Below are 27,820 nucleotides of genomic sequence, written 5' to 3'. Positions count from 1 at the left end.
CCTCAGGATCTTTCCCCGGCTTCGGGATAACTACGATAGTCGCGTCTAACATACTAGGTGTAAGAGCGCGGGTTTGACGAAAGGAGTTAAAGAGTCGCACCAAGACAGGAACAAGTTCCCCACAAAAAGATTTATAAAAAAGGGCCGAGAATCCATCAGGACCAGGTGACTTCCCAGTCTGCAGCCGAGCGATCGCTGAAATAACCTCTTCCGCCCTTAAAGGTAAATCTAGTGCGGTTGCCTCTTTCAAAGACAGGGGAGTGATTGCTATATCCTCTAAGAAGGATTCTGGGGTTAAGGCACCGGGCTCTTCAGCCCTGTATAGATTCCGATAGAATTCTGTGAAAGCCTGCGTTATTTGATCACTCGAGTGTGCTTCTATTCCAGAGGGGGAGCGCACCATTTTTATCATTGATGCTGCTCGCTGCGCTCTTAACCTTTGTGCCAGCAACTTCCCACACTTATTGCTTCCTACATAGTACTTATGTTTAAGGCGGGCTACCGCGTACTCTGCCCTATCCCAATCCAATCTACTCAGCTGTTTTTGCACCTTCTCGCGCTCTCGCCATATTCTAGGAGCACCCGCACGTTTATGTGAGCGCTCCAACACCCTTACTCGCTGTTCTAGGTCCCCCCTAAGTCTACTCCTTGCCTTATTATCTCTAGAAGAAAGGGACATCACTTCACCTCTCACCACAGCCTTCAGTGCCTCCTACAGTGTTGCAATGCTTACTATCCCATCGTCATTAAAACTAAGGTAGTCCGCTATTGCCCCTCGAATCGCCTCTACCGTCTCAGCGTTCTGAAGCATCGAATCCCTAAATCGCCATCCAGATGTACCAACCCTCTCCACGTCCACGTGGATCTCGACTGTAATTGGGGCATGATCTGAAAGGGCCCGTGGCTCAATCTCTGCGTCTCTAACCCTAGAGAGAAGCTCCTGTGATACCAGAAAGAGGTCCAACCCAGCGTATGTTTTGGTTGCTGAAGAGTAAAAGGAGTAGTCCCTCAACGAGGGGTGCACACTTCTCCAGACATCCACTAGACCACACTCACTGAGCCATTGCCTCCCTGCGTCCGACAGAGACCCCGTCTGCCCGTGTCGCTGACCTGAGCGATCCAGGGCCCCATCATCACAAGATTAAAATCGCCCCCCAGCAAGACAGCACCGTCAGGGGATTGGAGCAGCGTAGTCAAAGACTGTCTCAGGAAGAGTTCTTGTTGGGAATTAGGTGCATAAAGGGAAGCAATCGTGAAGTAAAAACCTCCCAGTCTAAGTCTCGTAGCCAAAAGCCACCCTGGGATCTCATGCAGTTTTGATATCACTTCCCCCTGGAATGAACGTGATAGAAGTATCTCCACCCCTGCATGCTTTGATGGTAATGAGGACCAGAACTGTCTGGGGAACCACTTAGAATGCATACGGTAGGTGTCTTTCAGGACAAGGTGCGTTTCCTGCAAGAGACATACATGACTCTCCAATCTCTCTAGAGCCGACAAGATGGCAAGTCCCTTAGTAGGGTTGTTGAGCCCCCTCACATTTAAACTTAAACATTTAATGATCATAGCCTATACTGAGGAGAGCCAGCAGAGTAGGCCGGGGCCCAGCAGAGGGCTACCCCCTACTTTAACATCTAGACAAGCAATCAGGCCTGAGAGCATTTCCATAAAAAGCCAACATTGCAGGGGAACACAACAACAAACAAATGATAAGCACAACAGGTGCATAGAACACAGAAGTCCTCGATTGTCTACAATCACGAGGTGCGATTTCCACGGGGCAGTATATCCAACCAGATCGAGTGTTAAGGTCCACAGTCCCCGCCGCCCGACCCTCTTCAACAGTCAATATATTGTTAGTGATGCGGCCAGTAGCAATCCTGGTCGCCCCCGGGGGACCGAACTAGGTCGAAGTTCCGGCGGCCACATTGTTCAAAGCGGCCTCTCTCTCGAACCTCAAATCCGAGGCCGTCGGGCGCTGCAGCTTCCTTTTCTTTTCTTTTCTCCACCAACGAGGAGTGCCCTGCACCGGCAGAGCAGCTCCCCCGCTCGACTCACAGCCAACGTCCTCCAGACCCAGGACGCGGCCAGCCTCCAAGACGGTTTTCACCTGCCGGACCTGCTCCTCCCAACGGAAAACCAGTCGGAACGGTTGGCCCCAGGAATATGACACGTTGTGTGCCCGCAAATGATCCGTGATCGGTCTAAACTCTCTCCTCCTCTGCAGGGCCCGCCCCCACAGATCATGAAATAGCTGGAGTTCATGCCCACGAAAGTGTACACTCTGGAGATTGCGGATCCGCTGTAGAATATTTTCTTTAAGGACATAATTATGGAGACAGGCTAAAATGTCAGGGGGGCGATCTCCAGGACCTCCAGCGCGCCCAACTCAATGTACCCGGTCCAGGGCCACCTCCTGTGTCTCGTCCGCGCCAACCAAGGAGCGAAACAGGTCCACCACGTAGCCCACGATGTCCTCCATTTCAACCCCGACCGGGGCCCCTCTAATGCAAATATTTTGCTGCCGTGAGCGATTTTCCAGGTCTTCAACCGCCATCTGGAGGAGGTCCTGCTGCTCTCGGAGACGGACCACCTCCTGTTGTAGGCCCGCAACCGCCTCGCGGGATCTCATTATCTTCTAGCTGCGAAACACGCTCACCCAAGGAGGAGACCTCACCCCGCAACTCCTTCAGCTCCTGTGAGATGTCCCTGCGCAGCTCTTGGATGTCTCCCCGAAGCGACTCAAACAAGGAGGTCAGAAAGCCCTTTGTGACAGGAGAAGACTCCGCTGGATCAGTCTTCCCCGGCTCTCCGGGGCCCACGTCTCAGGTGAATCCTCCGCCGCCATGCCAGATGTCGGGTGCGTCCCTGCCAGCATGTCCCTCACCGAGCGCTCACGCTTCGACTTTGACGCCGCCAGAGTACGCCGGTCTGGTCACTCCACGCCGGTGCTCTGCCTCAAGAAATCCAGGGTCTCTGTCCGGGGCCAATCAGTATGGTCCCCCCAGGCCGGGACCGTGCCCAGGTCCAACCTCCATGGGCCTCCTCCGCAACAGTCAACTCTTGGTGCCCCTTCCTGAGAACCGCAGGGCCACGATCAACGAAGACTCAAATAATGGGGTGAGGCCAGACCCCTAGGCCCCTACCTTCTGCTGGGGGCCCACAGCTCCAACGGCCCACTCCAAGGCCCCAATGTGAGGAGGTCTTGCCTGTCCCCCTCAATCTGCCACACACGAGGGAGCACCTTCTCCCCCAGGCCAGCAGGCACCAGGTCCTCACAGGCCGATCCACCTGAATGGTGCCCAGGGTAATCCCCAGGCCCTCCGCTCCTCGGCGCTCGGCCCGGAGGAGCCGCCGGGTAGAGGCCTGTTCCGCGGCCCAGGCCGCCTCCTGCACCGCTCCGCAGCCCCGCCCCTACTACAGGGCCGAGGCCAGCTCCCCTCGCGGGAGCAGCACACCCGACTGTGGCCGCCGCCGAGCGAGGCAAACCCCCGGGGGCACCTCACAGTACGGGGGTAGCCTACAGGCTACCCCCCGCGTGCCGGGAAGCACTATGCTGGATCAGGGCGGCGGAGAGCTGGCAGACACGTCTTAGTGCTCCGCCATCTTGGCCACACCCTATTGAATTTTTAATGGTGCGGTTAGCCCCTTCACATTCTTGCTCATGCATAAACACCCATGTGCAATAACATCATACTTGGGTCTTGGGCAGAATCTTTGAATTATAAGAGGCCATAAAGACATGTACTAACAGACATGAGCCACACACCTGTAGCAACTTAGAACAGTTATTGCAGTACCTGCATTATAGACCCATTTGGTATAAAATTGTGTGCTCCAAAAACACAGCCCTCTCACTGCAAATTCATGCACTATCAAGGCCGGCAGTCAGCTGGGGTAGGTGGGCCCAGGGCACCAATATTCTGAGGGGCACATGGAGCTGTGTGTATTAAGGTAATGCCAACAGCAGTGCCTTCCTCATCTTGTCCTTATCCCCGCCTGTTCGTTTCTGCCTGATTTGCCAGTTTAAAGTGGTTTTAGTCCTACCGTGGGCAATATTTTTAACATCCCTTTACACCCTCTTCTTTGGCCTCCTTTCATCCTCACTCTTGCTGACAAACATTAACAAAACTATCATCTGCGAGAGGCAGCTAAACTATCAGTGATTTAGGAATCATACACCAATACTGTAGCTAGTATTGGAAGTATGATTCCATGCACTCTGTGGGCTCCTTAGAGGACCCCCAGCATTGCTCCTAATAGCCTTCTGGGGTTTTCCGGACAGCCCTAGCTGCAGCCACCCCTCAGACAGTTTTCTGCCCTCCTGCTGCTTGAGCAGCTCAAGCCCAGGAAGGCAGAACAAAGGATTTCCTTTGGAAGAGGGGGGGGGGGTAATACCCTCTCCCTTTGGAAAAAGGTGTTACATGGCTTGGGCGGGGTAGCCTCCCCATGCCACTGGTATGCTTTGAAGGGCACATTTGGTGCCCTCCATGAATAAACCAGTCTACACTGGTTCAGGGAACTCCAGTTCCTGCATTAGCTTGAAACTGGACAATGGAAAGGGGAGTGACTACTCCCCTGTCCATCACCACCCTGGGGGTGGGGGGGAAGGGGGAGCTCAGAGCTCCTCCAGAGGATCCCTGGGTTCTGCCATCTTGAATCCAAAGTTGGCAGGCACTACTGGGAGCATCTGAGTGGCCAGGTCAGGCAGGTGACATCAGAACCCTCTCCTGATAGGTGGTCACCAGGCTAGGTAGCAGTCCCCCTTTCAGGGCTATTTAGGGTCTCTCTCTTGGATGGGTCTTCGGGTTTGGTTTGCAAGACTCCAGGAGGATTCCTTTATAACCTTACTTTGACTTCTAGCCACTGGAACCGTGACTGGACCCTCCAGGAACCGACAAGCTGCATCCACGAAGAAGACTCTGCTTGCAACATTGTTTCCATGGCTCCTTCACGCTTCTGCAACATTTCCCCAGCTGTGCATCGTCTGAGGGCGGCAAGTCTTCATTCTGCATGAGAAGAAAGAAGGAATCTCTCTTGTAGTGAAGGAGTCCGCAGGCACCAACTGCAGTGACAACTGACTACGTAGATCTCCTTTCATCCTGAGCTGCGTGGATCTTGCATCACAGATGGTGGTTCAGAATAGTCCCCTTGGTCCTCTCTGCCAGCTCTCCAACTTTGGTGGAGGTAAACCCTTGCCGTCCCACGCAGGACAGTACCCTCATGCACTGCGTCTCTTGCGGCTATCAAGGCTTGTTTGCATCTCCTACAAGGGATCTTCAGGCTCTGTGTAGCCCCATCCCCCAGCACTCCTTCCTGCAACACGCAGCCCTCTGCGTGGTTCTCCTGCGGCGTGGGACCCTTCTTCAATTGTGCTGCGTAGGCTCGTCTGCAACTCCTGGTTCCTCGCCCAGTGGGTCTCCTGTGGGGGCTGCTTCTTCTTCTTCTTTGGACTCTCTACCTTGCCGAGGGTCCTCCTAGGACTCCCCCCTGTGGGTTGAGTCCTCCTGGAGCATGCTGGTCCCCGACAGCTCCACTTTTGCTTCACCGCGACTTCTGCCTTTACCAAGGCTTGTTGGTGGCTTTTCCACACCACCGATCGACTGCAATCTTCCATCTGGCATAAGTCGTCGACTGCATCCTCCAGGAACTCCTCACCTGCTCTAGGGCTGCTTTCCTGACCGTCTTTGTCCTACTGTCGACCAACTCCTGTATCCACAGCTGGACTAGTAGTAGCTCCTACTCCTCCTGGACTCTTCTATGACTTCTGGAATTGGTCCCCTCTTTCCACAGGTCTTCCTGTTCAGGAATCCACCACTGGATTCTTGCAGTCTTGTCTGGGTGTTGCATTTTCTTAATTTTGTTCCTTTTGGGTGATGTGGGAAAAATCTAATAATTTACTCTTCTCCTCCAGGTCACTAGGGAGCAGTGCCTCTATGCATTCCACTTAACTTCCACTTACCTAGGTGGGGGTCCTGTGTTCGCATTCCTTTTTTAGTATATGGTTTGGGCACCCCCTAGGCTCACTATTGTCTATTTGCATTTGCACTGTTTTCTATCACTTTCTATGCCTATTTTTGATGACTAGTGTACATATTTAGTGTGTTTACTTACCTCCTATTGACGGGTGAACTATCTAGTGTTTTGGTAATGTGTTACTGTAATAAATACCCATTTTTCATAGCACTGAGTGTTTTCTTTCATGTGTGTAAGTGCTGGGTGACTACAGTGGTATTGCATGAGCTTTGCATATCTCCTAGATAAGCCTTGGCTGCTCATCCACAGCCACTTATAGAGATCCTCGCTTCTAGACACTGCCTACACAACACTCATAGGGGATACCTGGACCTGGTATAATATGTAAGTAGCTCAGGTACCCACCACACACCAGGCCAGCTTCCTACTTTGGTGGTGCAGCGGTGGGATATGCACTTGCAGTTGCCTTACCACTCTATCAGTTAGTACTTTCCACAGGAAAGACCACTTACTGACTAGGGGTACACACTGTAGTTAGTGTCAGGGAACTAGTCTCTTACGCTTAGGTAAGCTAGTTGTCTTGGCATAGCCCTTGCTCTAAACTTCTTTGGAGAGACTAGGGGTTATGGTAGTTAGGTACACCTACACTACCCTATCAACACAACACGTCTCTAGACCAGAACACATCTCAGGCCATGGACTCACAATATATGTGACTCACTTTCCAAGAGTTGAGGGAGATGTGTTTAGAAAGGAACCTGAAGACAGGGGAAACCCTAAGAAGAGTCTGCTTCTGGGCCTGCTCTTCCAGGATGACCAGGATCATGCTGGAAGCCAGGAGGAGGAAGAGGAAGAAGCTACAGACTCTAGCCCCCCAGTGTTAGAAAGACAGGATCTAGACACTGAGGAGGGTCAGCAGGGTCCCTCAGAGGATCGCAGACTCCTTAGTTAACTCTCTAGCCTATCTGGGAGCACTTCAGGTAGTGGGAAGGGAGACCATAACAGTAGGGCTCCCTTTGTGCCCAGAGGACTAGTTGAGAGGGTCACTGTAAGGAAATGCCTCCCTGGCATGGTTACCCCATGACTGTTTGCCTTTTGTTGATGCTAGCTATGAATGAAAGTGTGTTGAGACCATGCTAACCAGGCCCCAGCACCAGTGTTCTTTCCCTAAACTGTACCTTTGTTCCCACAATTGGCACAGCCCTGGCTCCCAGATAAGTCCCTTGTAAATGGTACCCCTGGTACTAAGGGCCCTGATGCCAGGGAAGGGCTCTAAGGGCTGCAGCATGTCTTATGCCACCCTGGGGACCCCTCACTCAGCACATGCACACTGCCTCACAGCTTGTGTGTGCTGGTGGGGAGAAAATGACTAAGTTGACATGGCACTCCCCTCAGAGTGCCATGCTCATCTCTAACTGCCTGTGGCATACGTAAGTCACTCCTCTAGCAGGCCTTACAGCCCTAAGACAGGGTGCACTATACCACAGGTGAGGGCATATGTGCCTGAGCACTATGCCCCTACAGTGTCTAAGCCAAACCTTAGACATTGTAAGTGCAGGGTAGCCATAAAGAGTCTATGGTCTGGGAGTTTGTCAAACATGAACTCCACAGTTCCATAATGGCTACACTGAAATCTGGGAAGTTTGGTATCAAACTTCTCAGCACAATAAATGCACACTGATGCCAGTGTGGAAGTTATTGTAAAATGCACCCAGAGGGCATCTTAGAAATGCCCCCTGAATACTAGTCCGACTCCTAGTGCTAGGCTGACCAATTTATGCCAGCCTGCCACAACCAGACGAGTTTCTGGCCACATGGGGAGAGTGCCCATGTAACTCTGTGGCCAGGAACAAAGCCTGTACTGGGTGGAGGTGCTTCTCACCTCCCCCTGCAGGAACTGTAACACCTGGCGGTGAGCCTCAAAGGCTCATGCCTTTTGTTACAGCATCCCAGGGCATCCCAGCTAGTGGAGATGCCCACCCCTCCGGCCACTGCACCCACTTTTGGCGGCAAGGCTGGAGGAGATAATGAGAAAAACAAGGAGGAGTCACCCACCAGTCAGGACAGCCCCTAAGGTGTCCTGAGCTGAGGTGACCCCTGCCTTTAGAAATCCTCCATCTTGACATTGGAGGATTCCCCCAATAGGATTAGGGATGTGCCCCCTCACCTCAGGGAGGAGGCACAAAGAGGGTGTAGCCACCCTCCAGGACAGTAGCCATTGGCTACTGTCCTCCTCACCTAAAACACACCCCTAATTCTAGGATGTAGGGGTGACCCAGAACCCAGGAAATCAGATTCCTGCAACCTACAACAAGAAGAAGGACTGCTGACCTGAAAGCCCCGCAGAGACGACGGAGACACCAACTGACTTGGCCCCAGCCCTACCGGCCTGTCTCCAGACTCAAAGAACCTGCACAGCGACGCATCTGACAGGGACCAGCGACCTCTGAAGCCTCAGAGGACTGCCCTGAACCGAAGGACCAAGAAACACCCAAGAACAGCAGCACTGTTCAAAAACAGCAACAACTTTGCAACTTTCTAGCATCTTTCAAAGACCTCACTCTTCCCGCCGGAAGCATGAGACTTCACCCTCTGCACTCGATGCCCCCCTGCACAAGCTCCAGAGAACTAACACCGCAGAGAGGACTCCCAGGCGACTGCAACTCCGTGAGTAACCTGAGACGACACCCCTGCACCCCCACAGCAACGCATGCAGAGAGGATCCAGAGGCTCCCCCTGACCGCGACTGCCTGGAACCAAGAACCCGATGCCTGAACCAAGCACTGCACCCGCAGCCCCCAGGATGAAAAGGAACCCAACACCAGTGCAGGAGTGACCAACAGGCGACCCTCTGCCTAGCCCAGTTGGTGGCTGGCCTGAGAAGCCCCCCTGTGCCCTGCCTGCACCGCTAGAGTGACCCCCGGGTCCCTCCACTGATGTCAATTGAAAACCTGACGCCTGCTAAGCACACTGCGCCTGGCTGCCCCTGTACCGCTGAGGGTGTGTTTTGTGTGCCTGTTTGTGTGCCCCCCCACCGTGCTCTGCAAACCCCCCCCCCCCCCATCTGCCCTCCAAAGACGCAGGTACTTACCTGTTGGCAAACTGGAACCGGAGCACCCCTGTTCTTCATAGGTGCCTATGTGTTTTGGGCCCTCCTTTGACCTGTGCACCTGACCGGCCCTGTGTTGCTGGTGTGGTGACTTTGGGGTTGCCTCGAACCCCCAATGGTGGGCTGCCTACGCACAGGAAACTGAACTTGTAAGTGCCTTACTTACCTGAAAAACTAACCAATACTTACCTCCCCCAGGAACTGTTGATTTTTGCACTGTGTCCACTTTTAAAATAGCTTATTGCCATTTTAACTAAAACTGTGTATGTTACTGCTCAAATTCAAAGTTCCTTACTTACCTGTGTGGAGTACCTTGCATTTTATGTATTTACTTCAAAGCTTGAATCTTGTGGTTCTAAAATAAATTAGGAAAATATATTTTTATATATATAAAAACTATTGGTCTGGAGTTAAGTCTTTGAGTGTGTGTTCCTCATTTATTGCCTGTGTGTGTACAACAAATGCTTAACACTACCCTCTGATAAGCCTACTGCTCGACCACACTACCACAAAATAGAGCATTAGAATTATCTAATTTTGCCACTATCAACCTCTAAGGGGAACCCTTGGACTCTGTGCACACTATCTCTCACGTTGAGATAGTATATACCGAGCCAACTTCCTACAGTCACCAAGAGTGGATAGATCCTCCTCTGCTCACTCTCATGTCACCTCAGTCTCTGAGGGGGACACACTGCTCATCTCCAGGAGAAGAATTTCTAGATAGGGAACCCAACCAGCTGAGACTGGAGGAGGCCAAACTGAGGCTACAGACCCCTGGGTTCAGGGAGCCTAGGGTCAGGGAAGACTCTTTTGACTTCAGAAACTTAAACAAGATTGCCCCTCCCCTTACAAGGTGGGGGATGACGTATATAAGTGGTTTACTACTCTGGAGAGGGCTTGTAAAGTACAGAGATTCCCTCAGAAACAGTGGGTTGCTATCCTTTGGCTCCCCTTCTTTGACAAAGGGAGAGATAGACTTCTCATTGTCAGAGAAGAAGATGCTGACAACTGTGCTGTTCTGAAATCTGCACTCTTAGATGGATTTGGTCTCACTGCTGAACCATATACAATCAAGTTCAGGGAGACCAGGAAAGAGGACTCCCAGGATTGGGTTGATTTTGTGGACTGCTCTGTTAAAGCTTTGGAAGGCTGGTTACATGGCAGCATAGTCAGTGACTCGGAGGGCTTGTATAGTCTGATTTTGAGAGAGTATATTTTGAACTACTGTGTGTCTGATTTGTTGCACCAATACTTGGTAGACTCAGATCTGACCTGTCCCCAAAAATTGGGAATGAAGGCAGACAAATGGGCCAGAACTAGGGTGAGCAGAAAAGCTCTTGCAGGGGGTGACAACAAGATAAAGGAAGCAGGTAAGTCTCAGGACAAAGGTGGGGACAAAAATAAAAACAAGGAGACTTTATCAGGCCACAAACCTCTTCTGGTTGGTAGGTCTAAAACCTCTTCCTCTCATGTTAAAAATCTGTTATGCTATATGCATCCAAACAAAGGCCATAGGCCAGGAGACCGCTCCTGTCCTAAGAAAGGCACCAAGCCACCCGCCACTACAACCCCCACGTCTATGTCTAGTGCCTCTAGTAGTAGCAGTAGTGGTGGGTCTGGTAGCAATAACCAATCCAAAGGTGTAGCTGGTCTCACTTTAGGAAGTGTAGTGTGGGCTGGTTTAGTCAGAGAGACAACAGAGGCTGATATAGTCTTTGATGGGGGCATTGATCTTGCCACCCTTGCTGCCTGTACCCTTAATATGGATAAGTAGACACAGCAGCCCTTGATAAATGGTGTTCAGGCAGAGGCCTACAGGGACACAGGTGCCAGTGTCACTATGGTGACTAAAAAACCGATGTCCCCTGAGCAACACCTACTTGGTCACCAGTACCATAACAACACTGTGTGCCACCCCATGGCAGTTGTTGATTTCAGCTGGGGGGCTGAGGGGGGGGGTCTGGTCTAAAGAAAGTTGTTGTGTCCTCAGTTCTACCTATTGAATGTCTACTAGGGAACAACTTTAAGACTTCAGCTTGGGCTGAGGTGGAGCTAGAGGCCCATGCAGCAATGCTGGGCATCCCAGGGCATATCTTTGCCCTGACCAGAGCACAGGCCAGGTGGCAAAAAGATCAAGGAAACTTGGAGCCTGGAACAATGGCCCAAGAACTTCCAAAACCCAAGGGTAGAAAGGGTAACAAGTTGCCCCCTACCCCACCATCCAGTGAAGAGTGTCCCTTTGAGGAGGAGGAATCTACTCCCTTGGCAGGACCTACACCTGAGGAGCTGATACAGCTGAGCTCTTGGGTGCAGGGGTTGCTGCCAGGGAGGAATCCAGTAGGGCACAGAAAACATGTCCCACACTGGAGGGCTTGAGACAGCAAGCTGTCCTTCAAGAAGCAGGTGATGTCAGTGGCACCCACAAGGTGTACTGGTAAGACAACCTCTTGTATTCAGAGCCAAGGGAACCCAAGCCTGGTGCTATTGAGGTTGGTAGTACCTATGCAATACAGAGACTTTTTGTTGAGCCTTGCACATGATATTCCCCTGGCAGGTCGCTTGGGGGGGCAAAGAAGGACTTGGGACAGACTTGGCCCTCACTTTCACTGACCCCACATATCAGAAGATACTCAGGAGTTTTGTCGCTCCTGTGTTACCTGTCAAGACAGTGGCAAGACACGTGGCACCCTAAAGGCCCCCTTAATTCCACTGCCAGTGGGTGGTAGGGGTTCCCTTTGAGAGGGTTGGGATGGATATTGTTGGCCCCTTAGACCTGCCCACAGCCTCTGGGAACAGATTTGTTCTGGTGGTAGTGGACCGTGCCACCAGGTACCCAGAAGCTATACCTCTAAGGACCACTACAGCTCCTGCAGTGGTAAAAGCCCTCCTTGGAATTTTCTGAAAAGTGAGCTTTCCTAAAGAGGTGATTTCAGACAGGTACCAACTTTGTCTGCTTACCTCAAGGCAATGTGGAAGGAATGTGGTGTTACGTACAAATTCACCACACATTACCACCCTCAAATCAATGGTTTGGTAGAGAGATTTAATAAAACTCTCAAGGGCATGATCATGGGACTCTCTGAAAAACTCAAAAGGAGATGGGAGTGGGCTACAGCCCCTTTGAACTACTGTTTGGGTACCCTGTTAGGGGTCATTTTGCCCTTGCGAGAGAGGGCTGGGAGCAACCTTTCAAGCTCCCTAATCAAGAAATAGTGGACTAGGTACTTGGCCTCAGATCCAGGATGGCTGAGTACCTGAAACAGTCCACTAAAAACATTCATGCCAGCCAAGAACTGCAGACGTAGTGGTATGACCAAAAGGCTGTTCTGACTGTTTATCAGCCAGGGCAGAAGGTGTGGGTCATGGAGCATGTGGCTCCCAGGGCACTCTAAGACAAGTGGAGTGGTCCCCACACAATAGTGTAAAAGAAGGGTGAGATCACCTACTTGGTGGACCTAGGCACTCCCAGAAGTCCCATGTGAACCGCCTGGAACCCTACTATGACAGGGCTGACATGACCCTGCTTGTGGACACTGACGAGGTACAGGAAGAAGAGAGTGACCCTCTTCCTGACCTCTTCTCCAACACTGCATGGTTCAGTTGATGGAGTAGTCCTTGCAGACTGTCTTTCTGAGTCTCAGAAAGAGGACTTTAGCAATCTCCTAGAGCAGTTCTCACAACTGTTCTCTCTCTAACACCTGGTCATACAAAATGGTGTGAACACACCATAGATAGAGGGTGCAGTTTGCTCATAAAAAGCAAAATCTATAGGCAACCTCACCATGTCAGAGACTGCATCAAAGCAGAGGTGCAAAAGATGCTGGGTCTGGGAGTCATTGAGCACTCTGATAGCCCCTGGGCTAGCCCAGTGGTGCTGGTCCCAAAACCTCTCTCTTAGAATGGGAAAAGAGAATTTAGGTTTTGTGTTGACTATAGGGAGCTCAACACTGTCACAAAGACAGATGCTCATTCTATCCCTAGGGCAGATGAGCTAATAGATACACTGGCACCTGCCAAGTATCTTAGCACATTTGATTTGACTGCAGGCTATTGACAGATCAAATTATCAGATGATGCTAAATCAAAAACAGCACTTTCAACCATTGGAAGGCATTATCACTTTACAGTGATGCCCTTTGGTCTTAAAAATACACCTGCCACATTTCAGAGGCTGGTGAATACAGTCCTCCAAGGATTGGAAGCCTAAAGTGAAGCTTATCTTGATGATATAGATGTCTTTAGCTCCACCTGGGAGAATAACCTGGTCCACCTGTGGAATGTTTTTAGAGGCTCTGCAGAAAGCAGACTTCACTATCAAGGCCTCCAAGTGCCAGATAGGACAGGGGAAGGTTGTGTATCTGGGCCACCGGGTAGGTGAAGGCCATATTCAACCACTACAGGGGGAAATCCAACCTATAGTAGATTGGACACCCCCAGTACTTCAACCCAGGTAAGAGCCTTTTTAGACCTCACTGGATATTACAGAACGTTCATTAAGAACTATGTGGCTCCATTGTAGCCCCTCTTAATGTCCTCACCTGAAAGAGAATGCCCAAGAAAGTCTTATGAACAGCTAGCTGTCAAAAAGCCTTTGAGGATCTAAAACAGGCCATGTGCTCTGAACCTATTTTAAGAAGCCCTGACTACTCCCAAGTAGTTCATTGTTCATAAAGACCACGAGCCCCTTCCTGGGCTCTAACAGATGAAAGGTGAAAATCCCAAACTGTTCCTTGCCCCTAATGGGTTTAGAGATGGCACCCAGTGGGGGAATGCATAGGGAGCCCTTTGTGGTCACACACTAGAGAATTATTAAGGAGGAGAAATATAAATGAGGCTCATTGTCGCAGTCATAAGGCCTTGACGTGCATGATTTATAATGAAAATTATAGAAATGTATCTCATCTGTGTACCACTGGTGCTGTATTCCTCCGAACTGTGCTTCATGGCTTAGTGTATTGTACTTAAATGGAGGACATCGCTCACACTTGTGCCTGCGCCCTGATCTCTCATGCATACTTTAGATGACATCAAGCGCACAATGTGATTCCCCTCACTTGGAGGTTCTGAAAGTCAGAGCGCATCTTAAAGGTAAGCAAGTTTAATCTGCATCCTTGTTATATTGTCACTTTCTTTTTTTTGTAAATAAAAGGGGTGGAATAGACTTTCACTACAGCCACTAAGTACCAAGTACTGAAATGCTTTATCTTGATTTCCCTCAGTAATGCTCTGCATTCAGGTTGGTTCCAGCAGCTAGTACTTGAAACAGAAAGCACTTCATACTTTTTCGGGTTCCTTGTCAGAATTGTTTGCCTTCCACTCCACATCTGCGATCAGAGAGGATCTGAGCTCTAAGAATTCCTTTTGGTCGGCATTAAATTACCTTTTAAGAGTCCATTCCGTCATTTTTCTGCTGGATATTTACCAGGCCATAAATTACATTCAGCTGAGGTCCATTGTTCTTTACTTTACAGGTCAGCCCAATTCAAGGTGACAGGAAGTAACTTCTAAGTTAAGGGGCAGTGAAGACTATAAAACCAGACTCAAGTTTTATTTTCAGTGTGTCACAATTGCTTTCTTGCGCCAGTAAGAACCTGTAAAAGCTGTTTTTTCCCTGCTCATTGTAAATCTTAATGTCCTGTATTGCCAATTTGCCTCTGCTTCTTTTGAGATCTCGGTTTTTCCCGGTTTTGTTTTTTTGGTTGCTGTGATTTAAGTAGAATTTCAATCTGGATGAGAAGCAATCTTCTGGCGGTGGCACGCATTGACTTGGACTCAAGAAAATAAAAGAAAAGCCCTTCAGCTTCGCCATTTAGAAAACCAGATCTTGACACAAACTGTTCCCAGACAATGTGGCACTCAAGTCTGCTCAACTTATCCCTATATCCCCTCTTCCGCTTATAGTGGACCCCCAATAGCAATGGGAGGGACATGTTCTGCATCCAAACCGTCAAACTTCCACATTCATGCGTGGAAATTGAACACAGTAATATGAGCTACTCTGTCCTTCCCTGCAGCCCTGGTGAGACATGATCTTGTCAGCTCTTTGCCCCTCTATCGAATCTGTTTTTTCTGGATGTTGGTTGCATCTCATTTCCTCCTGTGGCAAAGATAAAGTTGACCCCCTCAAGGGAAATTTGTCTGATGTGTTGTGATTCATGCTTTCCTGCAAATATCTGCTGTGGGCACTGTTAAGGGTTAGCTATTGGCCTTTCTGACCTTTATTTTTTTCCTGATTCGGCTGTCATTATTCAAGTTTCTATTATTGATTTTCTGAAGGGATTGCTCTATTTCCCTCCTCTCCCTTTGGGATACCTAACTTGGACCTTAACCTGGCGCACATGATCCTCATGAGTTTGGACTTACAGTTCAATCACAATTGTGTTTTTGCTGCTGCTTAAGTTTAAGACTGTTCTTGGTTGCCATTACCCCCATTGCAGTGCGTTAACGAGCTGCATAGTTTTTCTTTTTCCATCCCTTTATCTCATATTCCCAGAGAAACCTGCCATTCACCCAGGGTTTCCTTCCTCTCAATGGTGATTACCCAGTTTCATATGAATCTGTGCATCTGCCGACATTCTACCCATTTCACCATTTCCACCAAAGAAGAGTGACTGCACCATCTGGATCTTTGCTGGAGACTTAGGACCACGAGTATCATACTGATGATCAGCTTTTCCTTGGCCATGCTGATTCCAAGAAAGATGAGGAGATTCCAAAGTGCAAAATTTCACACTGGATCATGTTTTGCTTCAACATCTGTTGCGGCAAGTAAGAGCATTATGAAGATATCAGGGCCCATTCCACTAGAGTAAAAAAATCATCTTCAGCATTGTCTAGGGATGTTCCTGATCTGGATATCTGCTGGGCTGTGGTGTGGGCTCAGTCCACACTTTTACCAGACATTATTGCCTCAGTTCTGAAGTCCATAGGGATGGCAATTTTGCCAAATCCGTGTTATAGGACTTGCTGGATTGATCATCTTCTCAGACACATCCTCTTGGAGGTATACCTTGGGCAATGATTCCAGAGGTGATGAATATGCAGGTAAAAGTATCAACCAGAAGAACAGGCTACTTACATTGACAAAGATCTTTCTAGTGGATATTCTATCTACATGCAGATTTTTTACCAATTTCGTCCACCTTCCCATTCTGAAGACTGATTGTGTGACTTTTAATAGTGTACACAAGTTAGTTTTGGTCTACTGCAAGTTCTGTCAATCTCATCAGCCTCATCGCTGCTTTAGAGGATGTGAAAAATGAAAAAAAAGAACTGGAAACTGCTGTTAGTGCACCGGAGTGATGCCTTATATGGCTCTTTGATGTCATACCCAGGGTGGAAACCGAATCTGAGGTGCCACCTATTGATGTAGGAGAGCTGTTTAACCCTTAATATCCGGCCTGGCTACTTGGTAAAATGTCAATAGTTGAGGAATATGCAGGTAGAAAGAGATTCCACTAAGAAGATGGTTACCCGGGGGAAGTAAATTGTTTTTACTTTGCATGGTGGATTATCAACTGATACGACGTAAAATGTTAAATTTTGTATTCCTAAAATTGGAACCCATATTAGTCCGCTCTACTCTAGAGTAATTGTTATTCAGCATCACTTATATGAACGCTCCCAGCAATGTTTCTACTGCAGCAGCGATCTATTTTGATCACTTTATATTGTCTGTTCTCTAAATAGTCAAACAACTCGCCAATTAAAGTAACTGGTTTCCAAATTAAATTTAAAGCAGACCCAAGTGGATGCATCTGTTTATTAACACCGTAGTAACAGTAGATGCTATGTTGCAACGAAACCCTGTCGTCTGACTCTTGAGTTAATAACTTACCAATTACAAAGGATCACACTGATGTTCTAATTATAGAGAATGTATATTAACAAATCTCCTTCAGAATACTTCTAACTAAAATCTTGTGGCAGTGATCTTCCAAAAGTCCCGCAGTGAAGACACTTCACTGCTCCTCCCATCGTTCTCATTAATTCAGTGCATTTTGACACTATTTTTTCCTTCTTTTAACTTCAAGTGTTATACATACAAAACAACTCCCCTTGTTTATGCTTCTGTTCATATCGCCGCCTCTTCTAGAGAATACATTTTAAAATGTGAACCAGGGTATATTGCTTTCTGCAATTATGTCATTTCATCGAAGTGCTGTATTAGCCTGTTGCAATTGGAAAATGAGAATAGAGAACAGATCATATAATAAGTTTGCCACACCATTTAATGTAATCAAGATGGTTGCGTACTTCTCTAGAGTACAAACACTGTAGGGAGTACCCTGGGAAATGGTGTGTTTAACAGTGACCCTACAGGAGCACCACATAATAAGTTTGGAATACGAAGTGTAACATATTAGTCTGTGTCGGTTGATACATACCTCCTAAATAGTACATTGTCTGGGGTGAGTGTTCGCGCTTTGGCCCACCCTCTGCAGCTGATGACAGAGAAATAAGCATGAGAAACTAACAAATGGCTGCAAGTATGATTTTGCAGCTTACCTTTCAGTATCCGACATAGTTGCTAAATAAGACTGTTAGGAATGTTGTTATTCTAAACCAATCACAGGAAATATAGATAGAGCAGAGAGAGCTCAGGTGTTTAGGGGCATATTTATACTCCGTTTGTGCCGAAATTGCGTTGTTTTTTTTGACGCAATTTCGACGCAAAACTAACTCCATATTTATACTTTGGCGTTAGACGCGTCTAGCGCCAAAGTCCATGGAGTTAGCGTCATTTTTTTGCGTGAACACCTTCCTTGCGTTAATGAGATGCAAGGTAGGCGTTCCCGTCTAAAAAAATGACTCCCAGGCATGTGCGTGGTATTTATACTCCCGGGCAAAAATCACGCCCGGGAGTGGGCGGGGCAAAAAACCCCGCATTTGCGCTGGATTTTAACACCTGGGTCAGGGCAGGCGTTAAGGGACCTGTGGGCTCAGAATGAGCCCAGAGGTGCCCTCCCCTGCCCCCAGGGACACCCCCTGCCACCCTTGCCCACCCCAGGAGGACACCCAAGGATGGAGGGACCCACCCCAGGGACATTAAGGTAAGTTCAGGTAAGTATTTTTTTTATTTTTTTTTGTGGCATAGGGGGGCCTGATTTGTGCCCCCCTACATGCCACTATGCCCAATGACCATGCCCAGGGGACAGAAGTCCCCTGGGCATGGCCATTGGGCAAGGGGGCATGACTCCTGTCTTTGCTAAGACAGGAGTCATGTTAATGGGGGATGGGCGTCGTAAAAAAATGGCGCAAATCAGGTTAAGACGATTTTTTGGATTCAACCTGACTTGCCCCATTTTGAGACGCCCATACGGCATTTTCCCCCACGCCGGCGCTGCCTGGTGTACGTGGTTTTTTTCCACGCACACCAGGCAGCGCCGGTCGGCTAACGCCATTCTATAAATACGCCGCCCGCATGGCGCTTCAGAATGGCGTTAGACGGCGCTAATTTTTTTGACGCTAAACTGCGTTAGCGCAGTTTAGCGTCAAAAAGTATAAATATGGCCTTAGTGTCATCGAGAGCGGTATATATGAAGAGGGTAGAACAGGCGGCTTCTTTGTCTGCTGCTGACCTGAAGACTATCATGTAAGCTCTTGTATACATTTTAAGAAAGAGTTTAGCACAAACGGGATAACACATTGTCCTGTGTTAGTGTTTAATAAGTAGTAAGAGTTCATTTTATTTAAACGTAATATCTATACAACTGACACAATCATTTTTTGGGGGAACTCTGATGAAAAGCTCATATTCTAACCACTTCTATCAAAATAGTCAAATTATAACTAGATACAATTTGTAGAGGTAGGAAGAATGTAGAAATAATTTGTGTTAGTATTTCCATGAAATAAGAGCGAACTACCATTTCAAATAATAACTTAGTAAGTCTCATGACCATAAAAAGTGACCCTGTGGGAGTCTTTATCTGAAATAACATATGCCCTGGAAAGACTTACAGCCACACTTTCAAACATGATCAGTCCCTTACCAGGTCATGAACGTTTTTTTGTTTTAACAATTACATCGATAATGCAATACAAACTTTTAGAAAAAATTATGTAGACAAAAAACCTACCCTTAAAGGCGGACTAATTACTAAAGGGTTTCCGTGGAACATAGGTTGGGATCCCTTTACTTCTTAATGAAAAACATTACTACAGGAAAAAAGTGATACACAATATAGAAAGGGTCAGTCCTTAAAAAAAAAAAAAAAGAGTAACGATGATTAGGCTTGACATAAATAATTTGCAAGCAATTTATTATTTTTGTCGTTGCGAAATATTTCTTGCAATTAATTTACAGGATGCGCTATCTTAGCTTATGTTGAAATAACAGGATCAGGTTTAATTCATGTTTGACTTTGTGTGTAGGCGTTGTGTTTTATGAATAAAAAGAAGAGTAACAGAAATAAATATTTAGAATATATTTAAATATACACGACAAAGACTGCTGTAAAGTGTTCTCTGTTTGTTAAATTAGAACGAATATTGCTAATGTGCAAATGTCATTTTACTGGACGTCAAAACAAAATAATTTTTAAGCCACAGTGTACCTGGTGGCTTCAGCATTGAAGATTTTGATAATAGTTCACTGCACGGTCGTCTTTTCAGCCATCATGTAGTCTTTGAGCGCATGCTCTGTTGATAGTGTGGGAATGTAAATCAGAAGCTCAGCATTTCCAGTAGAGTTCTGTATGTAGCCAGTAAGATCAAGTTGATCTCTCTCGACTGTTGAAATTCTTTGGCACCGCCCAATATTTTAAAAAGACGAAGTGCAGTAAGACACGCCTTGTATTAATGATACTTTCTCTTTCCTGCAGCTCATGACGAGTACCGCACCGCTGCAGTGGCTGGCCCCTTTTTCGGCTCGGATATGGACGACTGTGGTTACAACATTCCCCAGACCGACGAATCCACACTAATGACCATCGCCTACATCATGGCAGCCATCTGCGCACTTTTCATGCTACCACTATGCCTAATGGTGTTCCAGTGGCGTTGCTGTCGTTGTCTACGCCGTGGCGGTGACGACTTTGCTGACGACATCTCCCTGCTCAAGTGAACCCTGCCCCTCCTATCCTGACTGGCACTAGAATGCCCCTCGGAAAGAAGGCCTCACAGAGCTGTGGGAGGCATTGGTACGCAGGGGATGGGGGTCATGAACTGGGGAAGGGACAGATCTAGGAGAATCTGATTGGGGAACACCGAACTTTGTCAGTTGGGCACACTGTACTGATGGACACCGAATTACTGGCATGAAGCTATGGGGTACTAAGGGCCAGATGTAGCAAGCAGTTTTGCCCATTCTGAGTCTATGGGAAAATGTATTCGTACATATGGCCCTAAGTGTCTTTCACCTCACTGCTTGGATGTGTGCTCCGTGTCCTGAATCTATGCAGTGGCCACGTGTGTCAATGGAAATCCTACTGTAACCACATGGAGGTTGCTGTGTGACTGAGTGTGTTGTGTTCTGTTCTGTTCTGTTCTTAAGCACGGGTGCATCAGTCTAAAAATTTCACAGCACGTGTCAGTATGGAAAATTGTGTCTGTTGCAGAGTAACAACCCTTGTACTGCTGATAGTACAAGTGTCCGTGGCTGGGATTTGCCATTCCAATAGTTTGAAAGCATGTCTCTATGCTAAACTGGTGTCAGTGTGAAGATGGATGTAATACCGAGTGAGTCTGTGAGTACGAAACTAATTTTCTGCAAGAGTCTTTCTGAGTTTGTTTGGTTACAGTTCGGCTTGACTCGTGTGATAGCCTGATTGTGCTTCCTCTGTGTGGCCGGCAGTCACCTCAGAGTGCACATGCTACACGTGGCCTCCAATTCTTCTGCAGCCATTATTACCTCTTCCCTGAAAAACACAACCACTACGTCAATTTGTATCAAAGGCAGTTTGTCAACCAACAGATTATCCATAAATGCTCATCCTGTTAAATATTAAAACTGTTTCAACATGACTACCCCTCCAAATAACCCTACCCCCTAAGATAACCTCCAACTGTTCAGCTTGTGTGCCATCCCATTCAGTCTCTGATGCTGATGAGTGTGACTGCCTCTACCCCTCGATGGAGATGATGCAAGCGATGTAGGCCCTTCAATAGCTTGACAGTCTTTGATGTGGATGATTCAGTCATGTCCGCATCTAGTGCTGCAAAAGGCATCAGTTCATTTTAATTACAAAATCTGTTGTGGGTGATTTAGACTCGTTCATTTCACAACAGCCTCCAGGCTCTTGTGCCACTGCTAGAAATATTTTTATGTCATGGTTTGCATTGGTATTGATGCAGAAGGTTTACTGTCACGCCAGTTTCTAATGTGTTTGATGCATATGGTTTCGCTTTACGGTCTGAGGTGTCTGTGCAGAAGGTTTTAATAACATGGGCTGATTTGGTGATGCAAAGTTGACATCATATCTCACGTGGTCAGTGCAGAAAGTTTAACGTTCTCTTCTCTATTTTGGTTGACATAGAACGTTTGGTCTTGCGTCAGTCTCCCGTGGGGATGATGGTGAAAATTGGATGTCTTTGTCTCTGTTGTGGTTGATGCAAATTATTTTTATGTTATAGTTTCTGGTGTGATTGATGTAGAAACGTTTGTACCACGATCTCTGCTGGTGTTGCTTTAGAACGTTTGACTTCATGGTCTCTGTTGTGCTTGGTACAAAATATTGGAAGCCAGGTCTGGTGTGATTGATGCAGATTTGATATCAAATCGATTTCTGGCACAGGAAATGCTGAATATTCAATGTCTTTTCAGTTTCTCTTGTGTGTGGTGCATATGATTCCCAACACTGCCACCCTAGTTTATGTGATAATGATTCAGCATTGGGGCCTCTGGTGTGGGTGATGCAGAAGGTTTGACATCTCATTAATTTCCGGTGTTCTTCATGCAGTCTGGGCTCTAGAATAGTGGACTTGAACCATGCTCACACTAAAAATCCTGCTGCACCACATAAGAGCACTGTAATAGTTGGGGAAATTCAGGGTAAAAACAAAATCTGACTGATTTTGGTAGAGTATGGAGGAAATGTTCTCCAGTTGCGGCTCGCGTGTGTTTACAGAGGGCGGAAGAGCAGGGGGAGTGGCGGGGGAATATTATCAATTTAAAAAAAAATAATAAACTTACCTGCACGCTGTGCTCTGCCGCCACACCTCTGTCTCCTCAGCAGGCTGCAGGCACAGGCTCCCAGCCTGCCCTACAGCCATTCCTCACACTGCTCAGAGCAGCGTTAGGATTGGCTGGGACTACCCAGCCAGGGCACTCTCAGACAGACTGGGAGCCTGTGCAAGCTCACTCCAGTTCGGCAACACAGTGCCAGGCTGGAGAGAGCCCTGTGCGCATGTGTGTTTGGCCAGCCCGAGACTGCCGACCAAACATACATGCACAATGAGGGGAGTGCACAGTCCACTCCCCTCGTCCCTGTCATTCCCAATGCCACGCCCCTTTAACAATAAAAGGATAATAAATGTAGTTTATTATCCTTTCATTGTTAAAGGATTTGCAGCGGTTGCTACCGGCGGGGGAGGGGGGTTTGGGAGGGGTGGCAACGCTCCTCCGCCATAGCTGAGGAGCTGCCTCTGATGATCTCTCTCCAAATCAAACACAACAAACAATGAGTCATTACAAGTGGCAGACGAGTCTGGCCCAGACAGTACCCCCAGTGGGCGGAGTCTCCTGCTTTACCTGTGGCCATTACACTTTCTTCACTCAGATCTGGTTCCACGCATTGTGGCAATAACATCATTTTCCCAAAACATCCAAGAGGTGGAAACTTAAGTGGTGCTCCCTCACTAGCAACACAGAACCACGCTGTTCTCCTACAATATCCATCACCTTATTTTCCTCAGAACTTGGTATGAAACCTCCTTCTGTCTCCCAACTCTAATGCTCATACTGAGAACATAGTTTTTGAAAGGTAACAGTTCTAGCACGCTTTGTGGCACGAAGCACAGCGCTTCTTCTTTCCGAACGCAGTTTGTGGACGCTAATTTTATGATGGCTGAGGCACCACTGAAGTATTCATTTAAATAATACTTCTGTATGTGCAGTACCACACCCCTAGAGCCACCACGATCCCAGGCAAACCGTTAATTTGGGTAATCTCCTTAAAGGAAGTGACCTGCTTGCGGCCTACTTCAATGCCAGTGTAGTGAGCACCACCCTATAGGTACAAGCCATTTCCATAGGGACAGAAGTAAGATTGTCTCAGCTAGAATATGATGTCCATGGAGCAAAGCTTTCAGACCCCAAAGAGGACCGTTTATTTAGCCAAGAAGCAATACAGGCAAATAGGGACATCTGAAACCGGGCTTCTCTGCAGCACCAGATAAGGCACATCAGAACCATATGGGGACTCACCCGGCCAGGGGCATTGTGGGGAAAAAAAAACACTTAAAAGGAATACATGTCAAACCCGGAGCCCCCAGACCACAGGAAAGCCTCAGGTACAGCCTTTGAGAAAACATCTCCTCAAAACCTCTCATTCATCAGTTCCGGGTTACTCCCTGTAAGCATGGTACAGAAAGTAAGGTAATATGGCATTTTAGCAATTTTTCATTACCATTCCATTAGGTTTTATTAATTTAAAATAATTCACTTTTTATGTTAACGTTCACTGAGTGAGTTGTATATATTTCTGTATAATTTACCTTTGACATATCTAGACCACTAATGCACCAGACAGATCGGGGCAAGAGTTGTAAAAGTTGTAATTTGTAGAACTTGCTGCTGTTCTTTTTTTATATATATATATATATAATTTAACATGTCTCAATTGTTAGGTTGAACTGTGTTGCCATGATCAACATTACTTTCTCTAGTAACTTTCTCATGGCAAGGTGGAATGTTTCTCTCCCCCTCGTGATGACTTACCTATGAAAGCAGACAGTGCTGCCATTCTTGTTACTTCTTTGCTGCAAAGGTGGGCAGTATTGCCATTTCCAGCAGAGTTTAAATTGGGATGACAAACGGTGGGGTCATACCATACTTATCCTTCAGTGGAAAGTTGCACTGGCTACTAGGCCCTTTCACTGACTGGTAAAGTAACACTTTGGCTCTGCCCTGTGATATTGTGCCTGGAAAACTAGAAATCGCAGCACTCCCCAAAGATGTCCACATTGTGAAGATTATGCCATGTCCAATGATAACTTCATCAAGAAGATGGTCACTGATGTCTACCTCGGCTTTGAATCAGCCAAGAAGATGGGCAGTTTGCCCCCTGTTTCTTGATGTCAAGGAGGATAATGACTGTACTTTCATGTGGTGTGACCCATCCAAAAGAGGACCTTGCCATCACCCACCCCCTGTTGTCTCTCTGAGATTTGTTTCTTGTAGTTTCTCCTGATCTTTACTTCTATGAAGTAGCCCATTTGTTGTATGAGGCTACACTAAGCACATGGTTGGTGCATATCAATCAAACCTAGTTCAGATATTGCAAAGACATGGTCCAATCACAGCAGCACTCTGCTGGTAGCACCAACCCTGGAGACGTGACCAAGGCTGGGCAAAATCACCACCGGTCTCATTCTGGAGATGCCATATTGTTTCAGGAGCCACTTTTGTTGGAAATGGGTGAATTTATTGGGTGCAATTCGGCAGAGCAAAAAGAGGTCCACCTTCGGTTGACCGCTCAACTGGCCGTAAAGACAACAAACTAACCTGGAGAGATGATGAGAAGGATCTTCTGTAAAACAACATCTCCTGCGTTGTGCAGTACTGTTAATGCATTTGATTTACATTTCCTCCGAAAAGGCGAGTCTAGAGATGGTCCCTGAAAGAACCAAATAACACTGAAGACTTTTCCCTCCTTTATTCTATTCAAAGTAACAGACTTGCGTCTCCACTGCTCAAATGAATACGTTGTATTTCCCTATACTAATCCACCACTAATCATTTGCATTCCAAAGCAGTGTGCTACCCGTCAAAAAGCGATTCAGCGCCTCGTCAGGGACATTAAGCGCTACACAAATACAATTACAACAAATTAAATATGCACTACTCTGCCCGCAACTGATTATTTTCGACGCCAGACAAGCCACATCCTGACTGCTTATCACAACCCATATTGCCAGTCCCGTGCAGTGGGGGGAAAGCCTTTACAGACCCATGGGTTGTGTCCATTAGCACCAGGCGTTCCAGATACCACCAGCATGGGTGAGCCTGCTATCCTAGCCCATGTGACTGATGCTAACGAGGCACAATGATACATATGGACTCTGTGTGCCACCGGCCCCTCTGGGACACCTCATGCTCCACAAAGTGTGCAGGATGCTGCCCTAATTTGCACCAGTGCAATAGGACATGTGGAAGGGTGCACCTCAGTTAGTCGATCCTTCCAATTAACTTAATTTCATGAAAAAATACCAAATCGTCATAGTCCATGAATCCAAAAAACTTGTCTCGTTTTTAAGTTTTCAAAATGCAAAACCATTTGAGGAAATGTTAATATCTTTCCCGAAAGAAGCGTTGAACGAAATTGGGATACATGAGTTACCTTTGTGATAAATGAATAAAGGGGGCCAAGTTTTTTGGATTGACGAACTATGGCTTTTGTGCCTTCTTTTTAAAGGAATGTATGAACCAGTTATTTTGGCGGCTCGTCTATATTAATTGCAGTATACCATCCTACAGATCAGGCCCTTTGTATCTCGTCCTAAAATCACACACCCCTTTCATGGGCAATGTCCTCATTGCCCAGTATAAGAGAAACCCTCTAATGGACGAGTCACCCATACGAAACACGCTAAAGTCAATTTGTCCTGCGGTGGGGGTGGGGGTGGGGGTGGGGGTGGGGGCACACCACACCACACCACTTTCTGAACACAGGAAGTGAAATATTGGCGGATGTAACCAAACTGCAGAGAGGTGACCATGCCACATAAAAAGACTTTCCAGGTGCGGGCGAACCTGCTTTTTTCCTATCCAAGGTCTGACAGGAGAACAAAGCAGCCCTGGCAAAAATGCTCAAACTAGCCCCCACGTCTCCTTGCGCAGTCTGTCTCTTTTCACTATTCTTTTTCCTCCCCTTTCTTCTCTATTTCTGAGTGCTTTCACCCTTTGGCCGCTGCCCCTTTCTCTCTCCACCAACCCCCTTGCTTGCTGCTATTAAGCTGGGGGAGCTGGAGAAAAAGGTGTTCGAAGCCGGCCTACAATCCCCCACGCCCACCGGGGAAATGTCCGGTGAAATGAAAGGCCAGTCCGGCCCTCTACTTCCCTCTCAGCATGTGTAGGGTTGCGGGACTTAGGGTGTACAACAAAGCTCAGAGAGCCACAGTGAGCGGTACGGGGAGCTGGGTGATAAAAGTAGGGCGGGAAAACAACATTTTTACTCCCAAACCTGGAGCTTTTCCATTGTAAATGTCACACTATTCCATTGAAGTAATGCATACCTTTAAGAATTCTGAATGTTAACATGATAAATTATTACAATAAAGTGATTAAAAGCGTCATGGGCTACTGTGCTTCTTGCTTTCTAAAGAGCCGTCTCCCTAAGAAAAAAAGCGCTTTTTAGTTGAGTCAGGATTGCTTGGTGGGGTCGTCAGCAGGGGGTTCTGTTGGGTAAATGAGGCTGTTTTGGTACTCCACCTTGCTATAGGTTTATCAACTACTGATCTATCTCTGCCGGTCATACTAGATCCAGAAATTCATATCCATTTTTTATGCTAGCAATAGGCACTAACTGGCTTCAGAAGGGTCAAAGCAATCCAGGATGATGCCAGTCAATGAAGGCGCTACCAAACACCCACAGTGTAAGGAAAAGTGGTTACCGAAACACACCCAAAAATAGTACCCATCAGTATTCAGAGTGGTAGGAGGGTGACCGTGAATCTGTGGAAATATGGAGGATTTAGTCATAAAAAATGCCATACTTGTGAAGTACCTCACTTTTCTATTGACTTCTTATCCCCGCAGACTTATCATCTACTGAAAACCTCCCTCAGCAGATTATTCCATGAAAGGTGGGTCTAACTGCAATTTAGAAACGTAGAGGTGGTTTGTAGCAAAAAATGGTCAGCATGAGTCGACCCAATCCAGCCTAATTTAAAACATCCAGCATACAATGTTTAGTAAAGGGACATATTTCCGGATTGTGGGTTATGCAGGTTCTAATGAATCATAACGATGAAAATAATTCTGAAATGTTTCTTCCCTCAGATTTCCCTGCCTCATAAATATCTTCTAGGCACCCCAGTGGCTGTCCAGTAGCAGCAGGTGGTACCGCACAACTCACTTTGCAGCTCCACCAGCCCAGGATGTGACAAAAATTAAAGTGCATGTGGTGCCAGGCGCACTTGCGTCATTTCATGTTTTCCACACCTCACTGCAACTTTACAGCTCTCGCGTTTTTCCAACAAAATTCCTTGGTCAGTTCGACAGTGGCTAGGCCGCATACCACCTCCGAAGGTCTTGGATGTAAATCCTGCCATGGTGTCATCATGAGATATCCATATGGGATCTACCCAAAATCTCCATGTGGTGTCTGGTATCCAACCACGACATGCGACTGTTGCTCATTCATGCACTTGAAATCTGTCGGGGGGCAGGAAGCCAAATTATCGGGTAATAAGATTACTTATAAGCAGTCCCTCTTCCCTCCATCAGCTAAGTCACCTGACAGGGCAGGTACACCAAAAGACCGACCCACTACAAAGAATACAAATTGCCATAGGAAGGAGAAGTCTTCCTTTTCAAGGAACTTGTCCTACTCCTCGGATCCTCAGAGA

The 27,820-nt window shown here is 47.4% G+C and overlaps 1 protein-coding gene across 1 annotated transcript in view; it reads left to right on the top strand.

Moving 5' to 3' along the window:
- BACE1 (beta-secretase 1) overlaps positions 1–26,543 on the top strand; it is a 164,468-nt gene extending 137,925 nt beyond the window's left edge. Inside the window, exon 9 of the mRNA XM_069224716.1 lies at positions 19,915–26,543. Within this exon, the coding sequence (XP_069080817.1) occupies positions 19,915–20,156 (242 nt within the window). The 3' untranslated portion in view covers positions 20,157–26,543. The remainder of the gene's footprint in view (positions 1–19,914) is intronic.
- The last annotated feature ends 1,277 nt before the right edge of the window (positions 26,544–27,820 follow it).

Source organism: Pleurodeles waltl, chromosome 3_1 (genome assembly GCF_031143425.1).
Source record: "Pleurodeles waltl isolate 20211129_DDA chromosome 3_1, aPleWal1.hap1.20221129, whole genome shotgun sequence".
In the NCBI taxonomy this organism is placed as follows: domain Eukaryota; kingdom Metazoa; phylum Chordata; class Amphibia; order Caudata; family Salamandridae; genus Pleurodeles; species Pleurodeles waltl.
This window is presented reverse-complemented; position numbering and strand designations above follow the sequence as displayed.